The sequence below is a fragment of the Oncorhynchus gorbuscha genome, linkage group LG05, assembly GCF_021184085.1.
Source record: "Oncorhynchus gorbuscha isolate QuinsamMale2020 ecotype Even-year linkage group LG05, OgorEven_v1.0, whole genome shotgun sequence".
Classification (NCBI taxonomy): Eukaryota; Metazoa; Chordata; class Actinopteri; order Salmoniformes; family Salmonidae; genus Oncorhynchus; species Oncorhynchus gorbuscha.
In genome coordinates, this window is record NC_060177.1 from 55,917,501 (window position 1) to 55,936,383 (window position 18,883).

At 44.0% G+C, this 18,883-nt stretch overlaps 1 protein-coding gene across 3 annotated transcripts; it reads left to right on the plus strand.

Moving 5' to 3' along the window:
* The first annotated feature begins 283 nt into the window (after positions 1-283).
* Positions 284-18,456, plus strand: LOC124036097 (leucine zipper putative tumor suppressor 1-like). 3 transcript variants are annotated; one of them, XM_046350239.1, is made up of 5 exons: positions 284-564; positions 13,902-14,374; positions 15,577-16,407; positions 16,629-16,823; positions 17,041-18,456. In XM_046350239.1, the coding sequence occupies exons 2-5, from the start codon at positions 14,024-14,026 to the stop codon at positions 17,542-17,544; spliced, it is 1,881 nt and encodes a 626-aa protein (XP_046206195.1). In that variant the 5' UTR covers positions 284-564; positions 13,902-14,023; the 3' UTR covers positions 17,545-18,456. The 3 variants fall into 3 exon arrangements, with proteins under 3 accessions (XP_046206195.1, XP_046206198.1, XP_046206196.1); XM_046350240.1 differs by lacking the exon at positions 284-564 and adding an exon at positions 12,629-12,943; XM_046350242.1 differs by lacking the exon at positions 13,902-14,374.
* The last annotated feature ends 427 nt before the right edge of the window (positions 18,457-18,883 follow it).

Sequence of the window (18,883 nt, forward strand, 5' to 3'; positions counted from 1 at the left end):
GAACAGTGGGCTGATGGTATGTGGGTATACACAGGCAGTGGAGTTATGATGGATAACAGAATATTGTGGCTGAGTGCCAAGGAGGGGGAGATAGAGTGAGCGAGAGAGAGAGAAAGAGAGAGAGCAGATAGAGGGAGAGCTGAAAGAGGAAGAGGGAGGGGTGCAGAAAGCAGAGTGGAGAAATACCGCTCAATAGATCGGATGACGGGAGAGTGAGAGGAGGAGATAGGAGTGAGCAAGAAAAAGGGTGAGTGAGTGGTAGAGAAAGGGACAGTGGGAGGGAGTTAAAGAGGGAAGGAACAAGGAGAAAGGAGAGGTAGAAAGAGGAAGATAGCAAAATAGTAGCTATGTATTTCTGTGGGAGGGTGACAGCGCTCCATTCCTGGGAGATGGGATGAAGTGAACACACAGTATGGAGAGACAAAAACGGGCTTAGAGGACAAAGAAAAATAAACACAAACATAAAACGAGACATTGCCCCTTTGTGTCCCACTCAGCAGTGCAAGCTATCCTCCACATGGAAGAGGCAGACCCGGGAAAGTAGCTCAGCACTCAGTAATGGAGGTAGGTCACCTAAGGCTCAAATGTTATGCCTGCTAAACTGGATGTGACTTGGTACAAGTGGTTCATATCGATGACTAGCCCAGGGTAAACATGCTAGGAAGTAACGGAAAGGCAGCAGAAAGAAGTTAAGCATGTGAGTGTGTTCTGACTCTGCAAGGTTTTACTGTAGTTAGAGCAAATGTTTTGTCGTCTATGATTGAAGAAGAACCTTAATTTTAAGAAATAAAGAGTAGAAAAGTTTGTCTTTTTGTGGAGGTGTTTAGCTTGTTTCTAAAGAACAACTCTCTGGAGTACATGCGCGTCGGACCTAACTGAGGTGTTAGCATTCCACTGCTGTCTCTAAACACTATCAAGTGCAATATAATATGTAGCAATATACTGTTTCAGACTACAGCTTTTCAACAGCTTGTAATTAGTCTCTAATAGACAACAGACCTCCCCATTGTACATCAAACAAGGAAATTGGTGTGCACTGCTATAACCACAAAAACATTGTGACCATTGTGTACATTATGTGTTGAAACATGCAGACAGATCTGGTGACAAGATGAGAGATCGTATAAACTATGTACCTGCATAGACATGCATTGTAGAAATCAAAAGGAGTACAGAAACGTGTGGGTGTATAAAAACTGGAGAAGACAGGCTTTGGAGAGCAGAGCGGAACTGTATTTCTTTTATATCCAATCTGCAATCTCTTCAGACTAACCATTAAAATTGTCATGGCCTGCTAAAGAGGCTCTCAAAATAACTGGCCCAGATACCCAAATACAGCATCTGTATATGAGGCTTGGTTCAGCGATGCTAATGTAGGGATGTTATTGCAGCGAATGAGTACACATATTTGCTTCCCCACCCCCAAATCTAATGTACGGTACATTCGGGAAAGTATTCAGACCACTTGACTTTTCCCACATTTTGTCACGTTACAGACTTATTCTAAAATGGATAGAATAAAATAAAAATCCATCTACAAAGCAAAAACAGGTTTTTATAAATGTTCCGTAAGTATTCAGCCCCTTTGCTATGAGATTCAAAATTGAGCTCAGATGCATCCTGTTTCCATTGATCATCTTTGAGATCTGTCTACAACTTGATTGGAGTCCACCTGTGGTAAATTCAATTGATTAGACATGATTTGGAAAGGCACACACCTGTCTATATAAAAGGTCCCACAGTTGACAGTGCATGTCAGAGCAAAAACCAAGCCATGAGGACGATTGAATTGTCCTTAGAGCCCCCGAGACAGGATTGTGTCGAGGCACAGATCTGGGGAAAGGTTACCAGATTGAAGGTCCGCAAGAACACAGTGACCTCCATCATTCTTAAATGGAAGAAGTTTGGTACCACCAAGACTCTTCCTTAAGCTGGCGGCCCGGCCAAACTGAGTAATCAGGGGAGAAGGGCCTTGGTCAGGGAGGTGACCAAGAACCCAATGGTCCCTCTGACAGTGCTCCAGAGTTCATCTGTGGAGATGGGAGAACTAGAAGGACAATCATTTCAGCAGCCCTCCACCAATCAGGACTTTATAGTAGAGTGGTCAGACGGAAGCCACTCCTCAGTAAAAGGAAAATGACAGCCTGCTTAAAAGGCATCTAAAGGCATCCAATGAGAGATCATTGATGAAAACCTGCTCCAGAGTCATCAGGACCTCAGACTGGGGAGTAGGTTCACCTTCCAATAGGACAATGACCCTATGCACACAGCCAAGACAACGCAGGAGTGGATTCAGGACAAGCCTCTGAATGTCCTTGTGTGGCCCAGCCAGAACCCGGACTTGAACCTGATCTAAAATCTCTGTAGAGAACTGAAAATTGCTGTGTAGTGATGCTCCCCATCCAACTTGAAAGAGCTTGAGGATCTGCTGAGAAGAATGGGAGAAACTCCCCAAATAAAATAAAATGTTATTTTACTGCAATGCAGTTAAGAAAACTTAGTGTTAAGTAAAAAATAGATAAGCAAAAAAATAAATAATAATAATTAAAGAGCAGCAGTAAAATAACAATAGTGAGGCGTTGTACGGGGTAATTGAGGTAATACAGTTGAAGTCAGAAGTTTACATACACTTAGGTTGGAGTCATTGAAACTTGTTTTTCAACCACTCCACAAATTATAGTTTTGGTAAGTCAGTTAGGACATCTACTTTGTGCATGACAAGTGATTTTTCAAACAATTGTTTACAAACAGATTATTTAAAAAATAAATATATATAATTCACTGTATCACAATTCCAGTGGGTCAGAAGTTTACATACACTAAGTTGACTGTGGCTTTTAAACAGCTTGGAAAATACCAGAAAATGATGTCATGGCTTTAGAAGCTTCTGATACACTAATTGACATAATTTTAGTCAATTGGAGGTTTATCTGTGTATGTATTTCAAGGCCTACCTTCAAACTCAGTGCCTCTTGGCTTGACATCATGGGAAAAACAAGAGAAATCAGCCAAGACAGAATTATAGACCTCCACAAGTCTGGTTCATCCTTGGGAGCAATTTCCAAATACCTGAAGGTACCACATTCATCTGTACAAACAATAGTATGTTCATCTCTGTCTCCTAGAGATGAACGTACTTTGGTGCGAAGAGTGCAAATCAATCCCAGAACAACAGCAAAGGACCTTGTGAAGATGCTGGAGAAAACAGGTACAAAATGATCTATATCCACAGTAAAATGAGTCCTATATCCACATAACCTGAAAGGCCGCTCAGCAAGGAAGATGCCTCTGCTCCAAAACCGCCATAAAAAAGCCGGACTACGGATTGCAACTGCACATGGGGACAAATATTGTACTTTTTGGAGAAATTACCTCTGGTCTGATGAAACAAAAATATAACTGTTTGGCCATAATGACATTGTTATATTTGGAGGAAAAAGGGGGAGGCTTGCAAGCCGAAGAGCACCATCCCAACAGTGATGCAGGGGGGTGTCAGCATCATGTTGTGGGGTTGCTTTGCTGCAGAAGGGGCTGGTGCACTTCACAAAATAGATGGCATCATGTTGGAAGGAAAATGATTTGGATGTATTGAATCAAAATCTCAATCTACATCAGTCAGGAAGATAATAGCTTGGTCGCAAATGGACAAAATGGACAAAGTTGTGGCAAAATGGCTTAAGGACAACACACTCAAGGTATTGCAGTGGCCATCATAAAGCCCTGACCCCAAATCTATAGGAATTTGTGGCCAGAACTGAAAAAGCAGGTGCGAGCAAGGAGGCCTACAAACCTGACTCAGTTACACAAGCTCTGTCAGGAGGAATGGACCAAAATTCACCCAACTTACTGTGGGAAGCTTGTGGAAGGCTACCCAAAATGTTTGACCCAAGTTAATCAATTTAAAGGCAATGCTACCAAATACTAATTGAATATATGTAAACTTCTGACCCACTGGGAATGTGATGAAAGAACTAAAAGCTGAAATAAATAATTATCTCTACTATTATTCTGGCATTTCACATTCTTAAAATAAAGTGGTGATCCTATCTGACCTAAGACAGGGAATTTTTACTCTGATTAAATGTCAGGAATTGGGAAAAGCTTAAATGTATTTGGCTAAGGTGTATGTAAACATCCGACTTCAACTGTACATGAATTCCTCAAATGTCGGCTGCACAATCAATGGCTAATGTCAACCTTGCACACTAGTTCTAAGCTCCGGAATGAGTCTTAAAGCCACAATCTGGAATTTGTATTTTAGCCCAACAGCAGCCTCACCACATAAACGTATTGGGTAGGATTGAAGAAATGTAACCACTCTCAAATTCATACCTCATACCTTATGTCTAGTGTCAGGTGTTTGTTTTTCTGACCACACCATATGACCAATAAAAACTCCAGGACCTACTTGTGGTTCATGTCTTTTATCACTTACAGATTTTATTTCTCCAATACCTAAACTTTTGTTCAAACTGTTAATTAGACAATTGTGATTTGCATGTTCAACCTGGTCTCATGGAAATTCATAAGATTTGGTATGTCAATCTGTTCCCTCCATTTTGTATGATATATTACATTACGTTACATTATGAATTAAATAGCGGTCATACAATATCATACGACATAGAGGATGTATAATATCATACAAATTGGATGATGTAACTTATCATACGTCTTGGTAGACTTTTTTGCATGTTGCATCAACAACAAAGAAGAATTACAGGGAGAATTAACGTTAGTGGTTAGGAGAACAAAACAACAAAGGTTAGGAGAATTTTTGTAGCAGGTTATGTGAATTGGATTAAGGTTAGAGTAAGGGTTAGGGGAAGGATGAACTAAAATGCTACAGTTGTCCCCGACGCGACTCAAACACGCAACCTTTGGATTGCTAGACGGTCGCCGTACACACCCACCCATCTGCTCCAACCAACCTCCATACTTTCGTTTCTGTTTCAAGTAACTAGACTTTGAGACAGAAATGCATATAGTAAGTATGTTTCAGATACTCAAATCAAATCAAAAGTATTTATATAGCCCTTCGTACATCAGCTGATATCTCAAAGTGCTGTACAGAAACCCAGCCTAAAACCCCAAACAGCAAGCAATGCAGGTGTAGAAGCACTGTATCTTTGAGGCCAGGCTGGAAAGTTTGGCGCTAAATTCACTTCCCCTCTAATGTAGCTCAGAAGACACTCTTGTCACTTTTTGGGGGCTTCTAATTTTGGGCGGGAGGTTCACAAGCTTTCTATGTGTGGTCCTACATTATTGAAGAAGGTTAGGCCCAGAGATACTTTTACCTACTGAACTTACTTTGAAAGTTACTACTTATCTGTAAGTGGATGCAAGTAGTATGGGGCTCTACAGTTTCACTTTTCGATAAAGGTAGACAAACACTGCTATTTGCTGCCTTGCTTTTAACTGTGGGATTTCATTTTTAGTCTGACTCAGAGATAAAAGCCTAAGAAGTAAATATTTTATGATTACGGAGAGGCTACTGATCTGTAGCATCTAAAGTACGACGCACACAACTCTCTAAAATAGTTTTTGGATAGATTCCAGCCACTTCAGTACTCAGGAACATTAAGTGTACAGACATCAGAGAGCAATAATCGATGTAGAATGTCGATAGTGTGGCTCAGTAAGGATATGTAATAATACATTAGGCATAAAGCCTTGTCACTTACAAACATACTTTCTTTGGCCTTGTCATTAATTAAGGGTTCCATTTGGATGCAATTTAAAACACGTTTCTCCTTGTACGGAGCCCAGCTGCTAGGCTTATGCAAATGCCTTTCAGAATGTTATCACCGGGCACCCCAGAAATGCAAATTCATAGAATGAGCATCACCTTTGTAGAGTAACGGTTGATTGTTTGTCGGCCTAATGTCTAATTCGAAAGGGTTGAATCGCTTCAGGCAAGCATTCTAATTTCAGAGATAGGCCTCCATTAAAACGGACCTGGCTGTTTCTTACCTTAATGAAAAGCAATGATGTTTCATTAATGACTAGCACATGCTCACTTCACCACAACCAGTCATTTAACAGTCATTTAACCCCCCCCATCCACACAAGGCCCTTTCCTCCACCACTCAAAAGGATTGATTGAAGGGCACTCAGGGTAGCCTACAAAATACCCATACTCACTTCAAACATACTGTTGACATTTTCATTGATATCACTCACTCGCATACAGCCACACAACTCTCTCTCTTCCCTCAATGGCAGTAGGAATGAGCGTGTGCGATTCCCTATTCAGAGCTGAGGGGTCATTCACTCACAGCCTCCTCACCAATGTACTAAGTGGATTATCCAATTAGCTGCCATTGTATGCTCTGAGGAGAAATCACACTAGGACATGTACAGCCTGGATGGATGGATGGATGAATGATAGCAGGAGAATAAGAGGGAAAGTGACAGATCGATGCTTGTCTCTGTCTCCCACACCATTCCCAGCAGTGTCATTTAGTTTAACGAAGATAACTCTTACTTTCAACTTGGCCACACAATACACAGGGAACAATGTCAAGCTATGTGAGGAGAATCCTTGACAGCATACAAATATAGAGACAGGGCCTTCCTTTTCAATTATTCACCTCATCAAACCCTGGAAAGGTTTTTGTTGTCCTTTTTGGTGTCTCACATTCACACACACATACACACACTCACAATCCACAGTTGAAGTCAGACGTTTACATACACCTTAGCCAAATACATAAAAAACTCCAGTTTTTCACAATTCCTGACATTTAATCCTTGTAAAAAATCCCTGTCTTAGGTCAGATAGGATCGCCACTTTATTTTAAGAATGTGAAATGTCAGAATAATAGTAGAGAGAATTATTTATTTCAGCTTTAATTTCTTTCATCACATTTCCAGTGGGTCAGAAGTTTACATACACTCAATTAGTACTTGGTAGCATTGCCTTTAAATTGTTTAACTTGGGTCAAACGCTTCGGGTAGCCTTCCACAAGCTTCCTACAATAAGTTGGGTGAATTTTGGTCCATTCCTCCTGACAAGGCTGGTGTAACTGAGTCAGGTTTGGAGGCCTCCTTTGATCGCACATGCTTTTTCAGTTCTGCCCACACATTTTCTATAGGCTTGAGGTCACGGTTCTTTGTGATGGCTACTCCAATACCTTGACTGTGTTGTCCTTAAGCCATTTTGCCACAACTTTGTAAGTATGCTTGCGGTCATTGTCCATTTGGAAGACCCATTTGCGATCAAGCTTTAACTTCCTGACTGATGTATTGAGATGTTGCTTCAATATATCCACATAGTTTTCCTACCCCCATGATGCCATCTATTTTGTGAAGTGCACCAGTCCCTCCTGCAGCAAAGCACCCCAGACCATGATGCTGCCATCCCCGTGTTTCACAGTTGGGATGGTGTTCTTCGGCTTGCAAACCACCCCCTTTTTCCTCCAAACATATTGATGGTCATTATGGCCAAACAGTTCTATTTTTGTTTCATCAGACCAGAGGACATTTCTCCAAAAAGTACGATCTTTGTCCCCATGTGCAGTTGCAAACCATAGTCTGGCTTTTTTATGAGCGGTTTTGGAGCAGTTGCTTCTTCCCTGTTGAGCGGCCTTTCAGGTTATGTCGATATAGGACTCATTTTTACTGTGGATATAGATACTTTGTACCTGTTTCCTCCAGCATCTTCACGGGGTCCTTTGCTGTAGTTCTGGGATTGATTTTCACTTTTCGCACCAAAGTACGTTCATCTCTAGGAGACAGAACACATCTCTTTCCTGAGCGATATGATGGCTGCGTGGTCCCATGGTGTTTATACTTGCGTACTAATGTTTGTATAGATGAACGTGGTACCTTCAGGCGTTTTGAAATTGCTCCCAAGGATGAACCAGACTTGTGGAGGTCTACAATTTTGTTTCTGAGGTCTTGGCTGATTTCTTTTGATTTTCCCATGATGTCAGGCAAAGAGGCACTGAGTTTAAAGGTTGGCCTATCTGTAACGGTCATCGGTGGAAGAAGGTGAGGACCAATGCGCAGCGTGGTAAGTGTCCATATTTTTAATAAAGAAATTGAACACTGAACAAAAACAACAAAGTGAATGAACAAAACAGTTCTGTCTGGTGCAGAATACAAACACTCAACAGAACATAATCACCCACACCACACAGGTGGGAAAAGGCTACCTAAGTATGATTCTCAATCAGAGACAACTAACAACACCTGCCTCTGATTGAGAACCATACCAGGCCAAACACAAAAACACCACAAAAGGAACATAGACAACCCACCCAAATCACGCCCTGACCATACTAAAACAAAGTCATAACAAAATAACTAAGGTCAGAACGTGACAGTACCCCACCCACCCAAAGGTGCGGACTCCGGCCGCAAAACCTGAACCTATAGGGGAGGGTCTGGGTGGGTGTCTGTCCGCGGTGGCGGCTCTGGCCCACTCCACCATAGTCTTTGCCGGCCTCTTTACCCGCCTCTATGGCCTCTTTAGAGCGCCGACCTTCGCCGCCAACCTCGGACTGGGGACCCTAGCAATGGATGGGAGATTCCGGCAGCACCGGACAGGCGGGAGACTCCGGCAGCTCCGGAGTGAAGGGCGATTCCGGCAGCACCGGAGTAACGGGCGGCTCTGACAGCTCAGGACAGACGGGCGACTCTGGCAGCTCAGGACAGGCGGGTGACTCCGGCAGCTCCGGAGTGAAGGGCGATTCTGGCAGCGCCGGAGTGACGGGCGACTCCGGCAGCTCAGGCCAGACGGGCGACTCTGGCAGCTCAGGACAGACGGGAGACCCTGGTAGCTCAGGACAGACGGGAGACCCTGGCAGCTCAGGACAGACGGGAGACTCTGGCAGCTCAGGACAAGTGGGAGACTCTGGCAGTTCAGGACAGACGGGAGACTCTGGCAGCTCAGGACAGATGGGAGACCCTGGTAGCTCAGGACAGACGGGAGACCCTGGCAGCTCAGGACAGATGGGAGACTCTGGCAGCTCAGGACAGACGGGAGACTCTGGCAGCTCAGGACAGACGGGAGACTAGCAGCTCAGGACAGACGGGAGACTAGCAGCTCAGGACAGACGGGAGACTCTGGCAGCTCAGGACAGATGGGAGACTAGCAGCTCAGGACAGACGGGAGACTCTGACAGCTCAGGACAGACGGGAGACTCTGGCAGCACTGAGCAGACGGGAGCACCTGTATGGAGGAGACGGAGAGACAGCCTGGTGCGGGGGGCTGCCAACGGAGGCCTGGCCGTGGAGGCGCACTGGAGGTCTCGATCACCGAGCCTGCACAACCCTACCTGGCTGGATATTCCCCGTAGCCAGGCCAGTGCGGCGAGGTGGAATAGACCGCACTGGGCTATGCTGGGGAACCGGGGTCACCATGCGTAGGGCTGGTGCCATGTACCCCGGCCCGAGGAGACGCACTGGAGACCAGATGCGCTGAGCCGGTTTCATGGCACCTGGCTCGATGTCCACTCTAGCCCGGCCGATACAAGGCACTGCGCTGTAACGCACCGGGCTATGCCTGCGCACCGGGGACACCGTGCGACTCATGGCATAACACGGTGCCTGCCCGGTCCACCTCTCTCCACGGTAAGCACGGGGAGTTGGCTCAGGTCTCCTACCTGACTTAGCCACACTCCCCGTGTGCCCCCCCCAATAACTTTTTGGGGCTGCCTCTCGTCACAGCCGCACTTCCGTGCTGCCTCCTCATTCCACCGCCGCTCAGCTTTCGCTGCCTCCAGCTCTGCTTTGGGGCGGCGATATTCCCCAGCCTGTGCCCAGGGTCCCTTGCCGTCCAGAATCTCATGGAGTCTTGATATTTCTGCTGCTTCCAGTTACCACGCTGCTTGGTCCTTGGTTGGTGAGTGATTCTGTAACGGTCATCGGTGGAAGAAGATGAGGACCAATGCGCAGAGGGGTAAGTGTCCATATTTTTAATAAAGAAATTGAACACTGAACAAAAACAACAAAGTGAACGAACGAAACAGTTCTGTCTGGTGCAGAATACGAACACTCAACAGAACATAATCACCCACACCACACAGGTGGGAAAAGGCTACCTAAGTATGATTCTCAATCAGAGACAACTTCCGACACCTGCCACTGATTGAGAACCATACCAGGCCAAACACAAAAACACCACAAAAGGAACATAGACAATCCACCCAAATCACGCCTTGACCATACTAAAACAAAGACAAAACAAAAGAACTAAGGTCAGAACGTGACACTATCAGAAGCTTCTAAAGCCATTACATCATTTTCTGGAATTGTCCAAGCTGTTTAAAGGCAGAGTCAACTTAGTGTATGTAAACTTCTGACCCACTGGAATTGTGATACAGTGAATAATCAGTGAAATAATCTGTTTGTAAACAATTGTTTGAAAAATGACTTGTGTCATGCACAAAGTAGATGTCCTAACCGACTTGACAAAACTATAGTTTTGTTAACAAGAAAGTTGTGAAGTGGTTGAAAAACGAGTTTTAATGACTCCAACCTAAGTGTATGTAAACTTCCGACTTCAACTGTATATTCGAGTTTGGAATATGGCTGTGACATGACTTCTCAGTCCATCTATTCGCAGTTTACGCACTACGATGGGGCCTAACCACAATTCTACCGAAAATAACATTGGGCTGTGTGACACAAAATTTCATGACCCCCCACCCTACCACCTCCCCCCTAAGAAAATTAAGGGACCTAAGAAAATGTTTGTTTTGAAGCTCATTTTCTGCAATAGTACGAAGTTTACCAATACTCATTACATCTTTCAGGTAGGTATTTAATGATAATAATAATGGATAAGGAAAATACAATGTTATTCTGCTACCAAATATGTTTCATTATGATAATTTATGTCAACCATCAATTTAATTATACAGCACATATTCTATTTTTACAGAAAGTGATTTAATCAATTGTTGACTGTGCCCAATAATGTTTGTGGCATGTTTTGCGCTGCTCCCATGTTGTGTTGCTGCCTTGCTATGTTGTTATCTTAGGTCTTTCCTTATGTAGTGTTGTGTTGTCTCTCTTATTGGGATGTGTGTTTTGTCCTACGTTGATATTACATTTATTTATTTTTTTAAATCCCAGGCCCCCTGTCCCCGCAGGAGGCCTTTTGCCTTTTGGTAGGCCGTCATTGTAAATAAGAATTTGTTCTTAATTATCTGACTTGCCTAGTTAAATAAAGGTTAAATAAAAATACAAAAAAATGGATTAGTGACAGAGTCACACATTGTAGAAGATTATTTCCAATTTCTTAAGACTCCTTGACTAGGTCATAGCTCAGCTTCTGAATGTCATAGAGACAAATCAAACATATTTCCATGTGCACCAGTCGCGACTTCCTCTGACATTTTACCGCTTGTGTCTAGCATCACGGATTTAAGAGTCGTTTTAGATCAGTATAAACAACCACGAATTGCTCTACTGTACCTCTTTAGCAGAGGTTTCCAGCCTAGGGGTGAGATACGAAACAGGACAGCTTGCTAAAGAGGTACAGCAGAGCAGAGCAGCTCGTTCCTTGTGGGACAGGTATAAATCCTGCCCTGTATGTCCCTGCTCTCGCCTATGAGGTAATGGATTGGCCACGCGTGTCACTGTGTGTCTCAGTGTCAGCTGGTCCGCTGTGTGGCAGGCTTTTGTGTCAGGCTTGTCAGCTGTGGCTTGGTGGGGGCACGTGTAGCAAACCCTCCCCCTCACTATGCACACACTCAAGCAAAGAGATCACTCCCCCAAACCCCATTCTCAATGTAGCTCCAAATACCCCCAATTGTTCACCAGTGACTGAAGGCCTTACATCATTGTGATCCTAGGAGGCCCGAGGGTCAGATGGATTTGTATAATATATTTCAATTATGTAATCTTGATGAAATTACAAAATCTTCCTAAATACAAGATATGGTTTAGTAAAGACAGTTCATGTACATTATCTTGAATATCTATGATAGACTAAAATGAAAGCAATTATCTACAGATTTTTGGGGAAATATCCCCCTAATGCAGTTGTGCCCAGGTGTTTATCAGTAGTTGAATCTCAACAAATGGATTTATTTTGAAAGCCCTTGAAATTAATATTCCTAAAATCAATAATGTTCCATCTGTGAACATTGCACAAAATATTTCCTTGATCAACCAAAAAAGTTGATCAATTAAGGTTTGTGTGGTAAAAGATTGAATCAATTTAGGCTGCTTGCCTAAACCAAGGGTTGAATTTTACTGTATACTCCTAGAGAGGCTGAGAAAGTGGGCAAGCTGAAACTGATACAGCAGCACTAAGAGCAACTCAAAGCCCTCAGCATTAAATCACTCTTACTGCACAATTTGCCCCTTATTCTAAAGTGTAGCCATTTATTTAACACTCAAATATGGTGTTTGCTGTTCAGTAGGAATAAATCAAATACCAGACAAATGTCCACACAAAGAATGGCACACTTCAGCAGATAAAGAGGGGTTATTTCTCTTCAGCGAGAGAGGTGTTTGTTCAGAGTGGATGTGGGGCAGTGTGGGAGGAACAGGGAAGGGGGGGGGGGGGGGGTTATTACACAGTCAGTTGATGGAGAAAAGGGGGCGGAGGGAGTTTGGGGGTGTATGGGGGGGGGTTAAAGAATCCATTGTGAGGAAAAGGAGTTAATCACTTGAGCGGCGTGTGCCAGGGTAAAAGGAGCACATGTCATACACCCCATTCCCTGGGGGCTTCCAAGGTCCCATCTCCCGTCTAGCTGAATTTACATGTCAGTTATGCAAAGCCGGGCCGCCTCTGAATAAAGCAAAGAAAGACCCACCCCCTCAGAATAGTACCCTCTTGGCTGGTGATAGTGGTGGTGTGTTCACTGCATGAATGGTTCATTCAGGGACGCACACTCGTACACACACACACGGCTATATGGTATTTCCAGGACTGAAGGGATTGCTGCGCGTTAGTCTGCTAGACGGATGCATTGCCATGGCAGTAAGTCAATGTGAATATTTTCTAGTCTTGTGATGAATTTTGGTGGTGAATTCTAGAATTTGAGAGGGATTGTGAAAGAATGTCAGACAGACAGATAGGCTGGAGGTGGGGGGGGGGGGTGATGTCAAAGATTGTTTACATATGGCATCTGGCATTGTTCTGTGCTTGAAAAGGTACAAATCAAAACAATAATTAGCTATTATTTGAGGAAAATTGTGAGGTATCACGCCAAACAGTACCATGTCAAACAATGTAAACATGTAAAAAATATCCTTCTCCTGAACGAAGCTAAATATCAATTTTTTTCTGACATGCTGTGACCAAGAGGCTGTATTCTGTTTCGTCCATTGTGATTCTAGTCCCTGTTCACATAGCTATTATTGCATTTTCTATGAAAGATAAGGTGAGCAGAAGAGTTCTTACTAGGTGCCTGTTTTGTCGTTTTTTCATCTCTTCCTGAGAGACAAACAGTGGAATACTAACACTCCTTATTCATTCAAAACAACTGCACTTGCACCATACTCGAACAAAAAAAAACACTAACAGTGACAGCTATGCAGGTCTTCCACGCCAGCCACGCCGTATTAAGAATGATTTGCAACGGATTAGCTGTCAGAAACGTACTACTTAATGTGACTATTATAGTTGGCCCGTTGAGCCATGCTTTTGTTCCTGTCGTTATTATGCTTAAAGAAAGGACACCAGGTGGTTGGGGAGCCCACGGGCAATCTCATTCACTTTGGAGACCTCTGCTACTTAGTAACTAGTGACAACTGAAAGGCATTAAGTCTGTTCCCTAGAGGGTTTGAGATCATGGCTAGCAACATCTGGGACCTTGTATCTCCCGGGGCAGGGATGATGAAGAGAGGGTATGTCTACAGTATGGTTTGTTGCGAAAGTAATAGTGAGAAAAGTATAACAAAAAATATCAAGTTGAATCTCAATTTCTTCCCTTCAGATGGAAACGTTGACAATATCTCCCTGGGGTCATGAGTGTTTCCCGCACTACAAGTACCTCTTCAACAAAATACGTTAAAGTTGTCAGGACATCCATTCTGCTTTCCCTTATGCTCAGAGACCATGGGAAGCGTCAGCAGCCTCGTCTCAGGTCACAGTCTTCACAGCAAGCACTGTCAGGCCACGGAGTACAAATTAAAGAAAGCAGGCCATCACCGGAAGACAGGCCGGAGCCTGGATGGCCTACTGAAGTATAGCTTTGCACAGGGGTCCTCCAACAACACATCTAAAGCCATCTCTCAGGCAGGCAGGAGTGAAGACTTCTTTTACATAAAAGTGAGCCACAAGCCGCGGACGACTCACCAGAGAGGCATCCTAACAGAGAACCTTTTAGAACAGGGACATTTTACTGATACGGAACCAGACTGTAGAGTGCCAACTAAGTTGCTGCCTATGTCTGGGAAACTGGAGAAGGTGAGTCTCTGACTTGCTCAACATACTTGCCTGTGTCAATATTTCTGTGTTGTACAATTGATAGCCAGGGAGGCAATTTCAAACACAACTTCAAGATCAGACAAGCACAATAGATAGCAAACAAAAACATGACCTTTTAATCATCACCAAGGTTGATGACTTAAGCCACAATTTTGAGTTTGGGTTTCAGCCTAACTGCAAATGTGTGTAACCACACTCCAAGTCATAGACAGAGCTAGATGCAAGGACTGACAGTCCAAGAGATTTAAATTCGAATTTTAAACATATTTTAAGCTATATATTATTACTTTAGAAAGACTAAAATGACAGCAAAAACAAACAAACTTATACAATGATTTTAAAAAATGTTTATTTAACTAGGCAAGTCAGTTAAGAACACATTCTTATTTAGGATGACGGCCTACCCAGCCAAACCCTAACCCGGACAACGCTGGATCAATTGTGCACCGCCCTATAGGACTCCCAATCACGGCCGGTTGGGATACAGCCTGGAATTGAACCAGGGTCTGTAGTGACACCTCTAACACTGAGATGCTGTGCTTTAGAACGCTGCGCCACCTTGGAGCCCTCACGAGGCATTATAAGTTATATTCCTTAAGAATGAATAGATAGGCTATATTTTAGTAATTCAAATCAGTAAATACTGCAGATTGCAATGCAACGTTTGTAAGATGTCATCAGTGATGCTATCTTGTCTTATCCAAGTCCTGCTCTCTGAATAGGCCTTTATGCCCCAAGAGAGAAAGTGCTTTCCAGGCATGAAGTCACTGGACAGGAATGCTGAGTCCACAGGATTAACGCTCACACTTAAACAGTGCAACACATTATTAATATCACAGAGTAGGGCAATTCATCTTTTCTCAGACATTACAACAGGGTGGAGGAGGATGTTGGGTATAACTGGTGATATTTCCAGACAGCACAGATGGGACATATGGAATAAGCTCATGTTTCATGTTTCATGACAGTTTCATGTATTCTGTATATTCTTACATTGCACTTCTACATGTACAAATCTCCAATTTCTGGGTGGTTATCTGTTCTCGTCAGCACTAAATGATTGATTATTAATTGATAGCACTATTTGCTTACATGATCATCTCCATTGCTAAAAGGAAGGTTGAAAACTAAAACCAACAGGTTCTCTGATTGACTATTTGCTCTCCTTCCTCTGCCTCTAGAATACCGAGAACGCTTTGATCCGGCCCACAGCCTTCAAGCCAGTCATCCCTAGGAGCACCTCTTCCACAGAGACTCGCGACAATCTCACCCACCTGCTTATTCCCCCAGAAAGGACCAAAGACTCCCAGGGGCCCAAACAGGACACCTTTTCAGACTCTGGGCAGGATTCAATGTCCAGCCTGCCTACTCAAAGCACCAATGGGAGCCTCAGTGCTTCCACAGGCCCATTGTCTCAGTGTGCAGGAGGCTCAGCCCATGGCATGGCCCATCCCCTGCAGCCCCCCCGCTCTATATGGACCAATGGGAATGGCATTAGAGCCAGTGCTAGGGCTGCAGCTCTAAGCAATGGAGGGGCAGTGAAGGCTAACAAGGATGCCGTCTCCATACCGTCCACTCAGCAGCCTATTCCTCTGTTGAAGGAGATGGGAGGCTGTAATCGCTCTCCCATCTCAATGGACGAGTCCCTCATTGAGCTGCTGGAGCAGAGGCTGCTGGAGAGTGAGACAGAGCTGCAGGAGCTGCAGGTGAGCTTTGAGGAGAAAGAGGTGGACACTTGCCAGCTGTTTGAAGAGAGGCAGAGGTATTGTGTTGAGGAGATGGAGGGCCTGAAGCAGAAGTGCTCCACCAAGCTCAGGCAGGTCTCGCACAGGGCCGTGAGGAACCACCAGGCCTTGCAACTGCAGGTCAGTCAGCTGCAACAGGACAAGCAGAGGCTCCAGGATGAGCTGGCCAGGATGACCCAGGAAAAGGACCTGACAGAGGTCAAACTGAGGTCGTTTGAGATGGAGAAAACCCAGCTCGAGCCCACCTTAGAGGAGACCCAGTGGGAGGTGAGTGTGGCCAGCATGTCTCATTAATTTTTCCTGACCACATGGCCTTACCATGAAAATCAGGGCCCTAGTTGTGACTGAGTGGTCCCAAAATATGTCCTGGTCAGGTCACTAGGTGAATGCATTGCACAGGGTTTGCACAGGCCAGAGAGTGTAATTTAAAAACATTCTCAAAAGCAGCCAGTAATTCAACGCAATTTTTTTTTTGCATTCTTTACTAGGTATGTCAAAAGACTGGGGAGATCTCGCTGCTGAAGCAGCATCTCAGGGACTCCCAGGCTGATGTCACTCACAAGCTGAATGACATCGTAAGCCTCAAGGTCTCGCTGAAGGAGACTCGGGCCAAAATGGAGACATTGGGGCAGCAGAACAAAGAACAAGAGGACAAGATACACTCTCGCAGCGTGGAGGTCGAGGTACTGGGTCTCTTTTGTCAAAAGAAAATCAGAGGTAGTATGATATACATACAGAATAGATTTCTTTAGTGAAGTACAGAAGCTGCACTAGTGGTGAGCTGATCTAAATGATTTAAGTGTGAGTGACAATACTGAATCTAGGTCATTATCTACTAGGCCTCCATGTTGAACGGCAAACTGCATTTTATAATGACACAATTCATCTTTTCCACCTCAGGTATGCCACAATGAGCTCCAGCGCAAGAAGAACGAGGTTGATCTTCTAAGAAAAAAGGTGGGTATACTAGAGACAGACATCAAAGGAATTAAAAAGGATCTGGCCCTGGCAAAAGAACAGAGGCAGCAGCAGAAGGCCAAACTGGAGGCCCAGGCCCAGCAGAGGACAGACCAGAGTGGGGGGAGAGAAGGGTGCATGAGCACTGACTCCCTCCAGGGAGAGGTGGAGAGACTGAAAGGGGAGCTCAGGGAAGAGAGAGAAACTCAGGAGAGGCTGTTGAACAGCTTTGAGCATGAAAGACAGACGTGGAACAAGGAGAAGGACAGAGTCATCAAGTACCAGAACCAGCTTCAGCTCAACTATCTGCAGATGCACAAGAAGAACCAAGACTTGGAGAGGATCCTGCAGGAGCTCACAGTGGAGCTGGAGAGTCGGCCGGAGCTCGACATGGACATCCACAGCTCAGGGTTACACTATGAGGATATGATAGCCACAGAAATTTGAGGGAGAAACTCACAGAGAATCATTTTAAAAAATCATCAACTGTTACAACAGGGTAATTAAACAATCATATTAAACACATAATTTGTTATATCTGTCCAGAAAACAGATGATCGATTGTTGCCTTGGCAGGGGCAGCGTTTTAAAGATAATTAAGTTGGCTAACATACTGCTGCACGATATGACAGAATTGGGGTCAGGCCTGACTACTAAAATCACTGTAGTTCTCTATGACCGTGTAAAGCTTTTGTTATGTTACCCATAGGGTTGGATTCCCAGAAACAGATTAAACCTAGACTTAGACCAACAAAAACATTCAAGACGAGGCTTAATCTTTGTCCAGGAAACCGCCCCATAATGTTCAATTGACAGTAGTCTACGAAATGCTTATTCCTCTTGAGCATTTTCCCAGTACTATAGTTAACTTAAGGCATTCGTTCTGTATGTGTCAAGTCCTACATATAATGTTGCAAGTCTCCACAACAATCACTGAGACTCAGCGATATGAGAGCCAATTTATTTTTATTTAACCTTTTTGATCCCAAGCATCAGCGTGGCCAGAGAAATTGCAGAGTGTGTGAGGCAAGATGATGCCCTCGTCAGCACCCACACAGATACTGGCATCTGCCCGTGTATGGGAGTTCACATCTCTCTCCTGCAACATGATATAGTAGCTGCATGGCAACAAATGCTGAGGAGTACAGCCACCTGTGTCACAGTCTTTCTTTTTGTCGGGAGTCTCCCCACTCTTTGTAGTAACTGTATAGCTGAGTTTGCCTAAGTGTCAAACCACTGGATGTATATTTTGTGAATTATCATCAGTATTATTTATTGATATAAGGGACACAAACGTTCAACGCAGTGTTGTACTGATTACGGTTTGAAAGGGACTAATTAAACTGAGATGATAAAGAATGTATATCAATGAACTTCCATTGTAAGAGGGACTAGGAGAACATGATTGTCTCAAAGTGCATCCTACACTACACTGAGAATGTCTCACTAGTACAGATATCTCACAGAGGTACATTTGGCACTAAATCCTGTTCCCTCTCAGCCTAGCCTGATTGTTACTTACAGTATCAAGGCTGAAATCAAATGAAGGACTATTGTTAGGATACAGGCCCACAAGGCTGTAAATGGAACAATGTGGTCACCAGGCTGAGAACATTATTCCAACCTTAATCTGATGTGCTTGACATGCAATGCAAACCAATGAAAACACAAACACAGAGAGAATAGCAATAGCGTTTACATACATGTAAGGGTTACAGGTAGTTTCATTGAGGCCTCAAAATAATATATAATAATACATGGGTACTCAGATCTCTGCAAATCACAT

What these genes read in the sequence shown, in the direction of transcription:
- LOC124036097 (XM_046350239.1), top strand. Translation starts at nt 14,024, where the DNA reads ATGGGAAGCGTCAGCAGCCTCGTCTCAGGTCACAGTCTTCACAGCAAG. An exon ending in TAGAGGAGACCCAGTGGGAG is followed by an intron (nt 16,408 to 16,628) that starts GTGAGTGTGGCC and finishes ATTCTTTACTAG; the next exon opens with GTATGTCAAAAGACTGGGGA. An exon ending in CTCGCAGCGTGGAGGTCGAG is followed by an intron (nt 16,824 to 17,040) that starts GTACTGGGTCTC and finishes TTTCCACCTCAG; the next exon opens with GTATGCCACAATGAGCTCCA.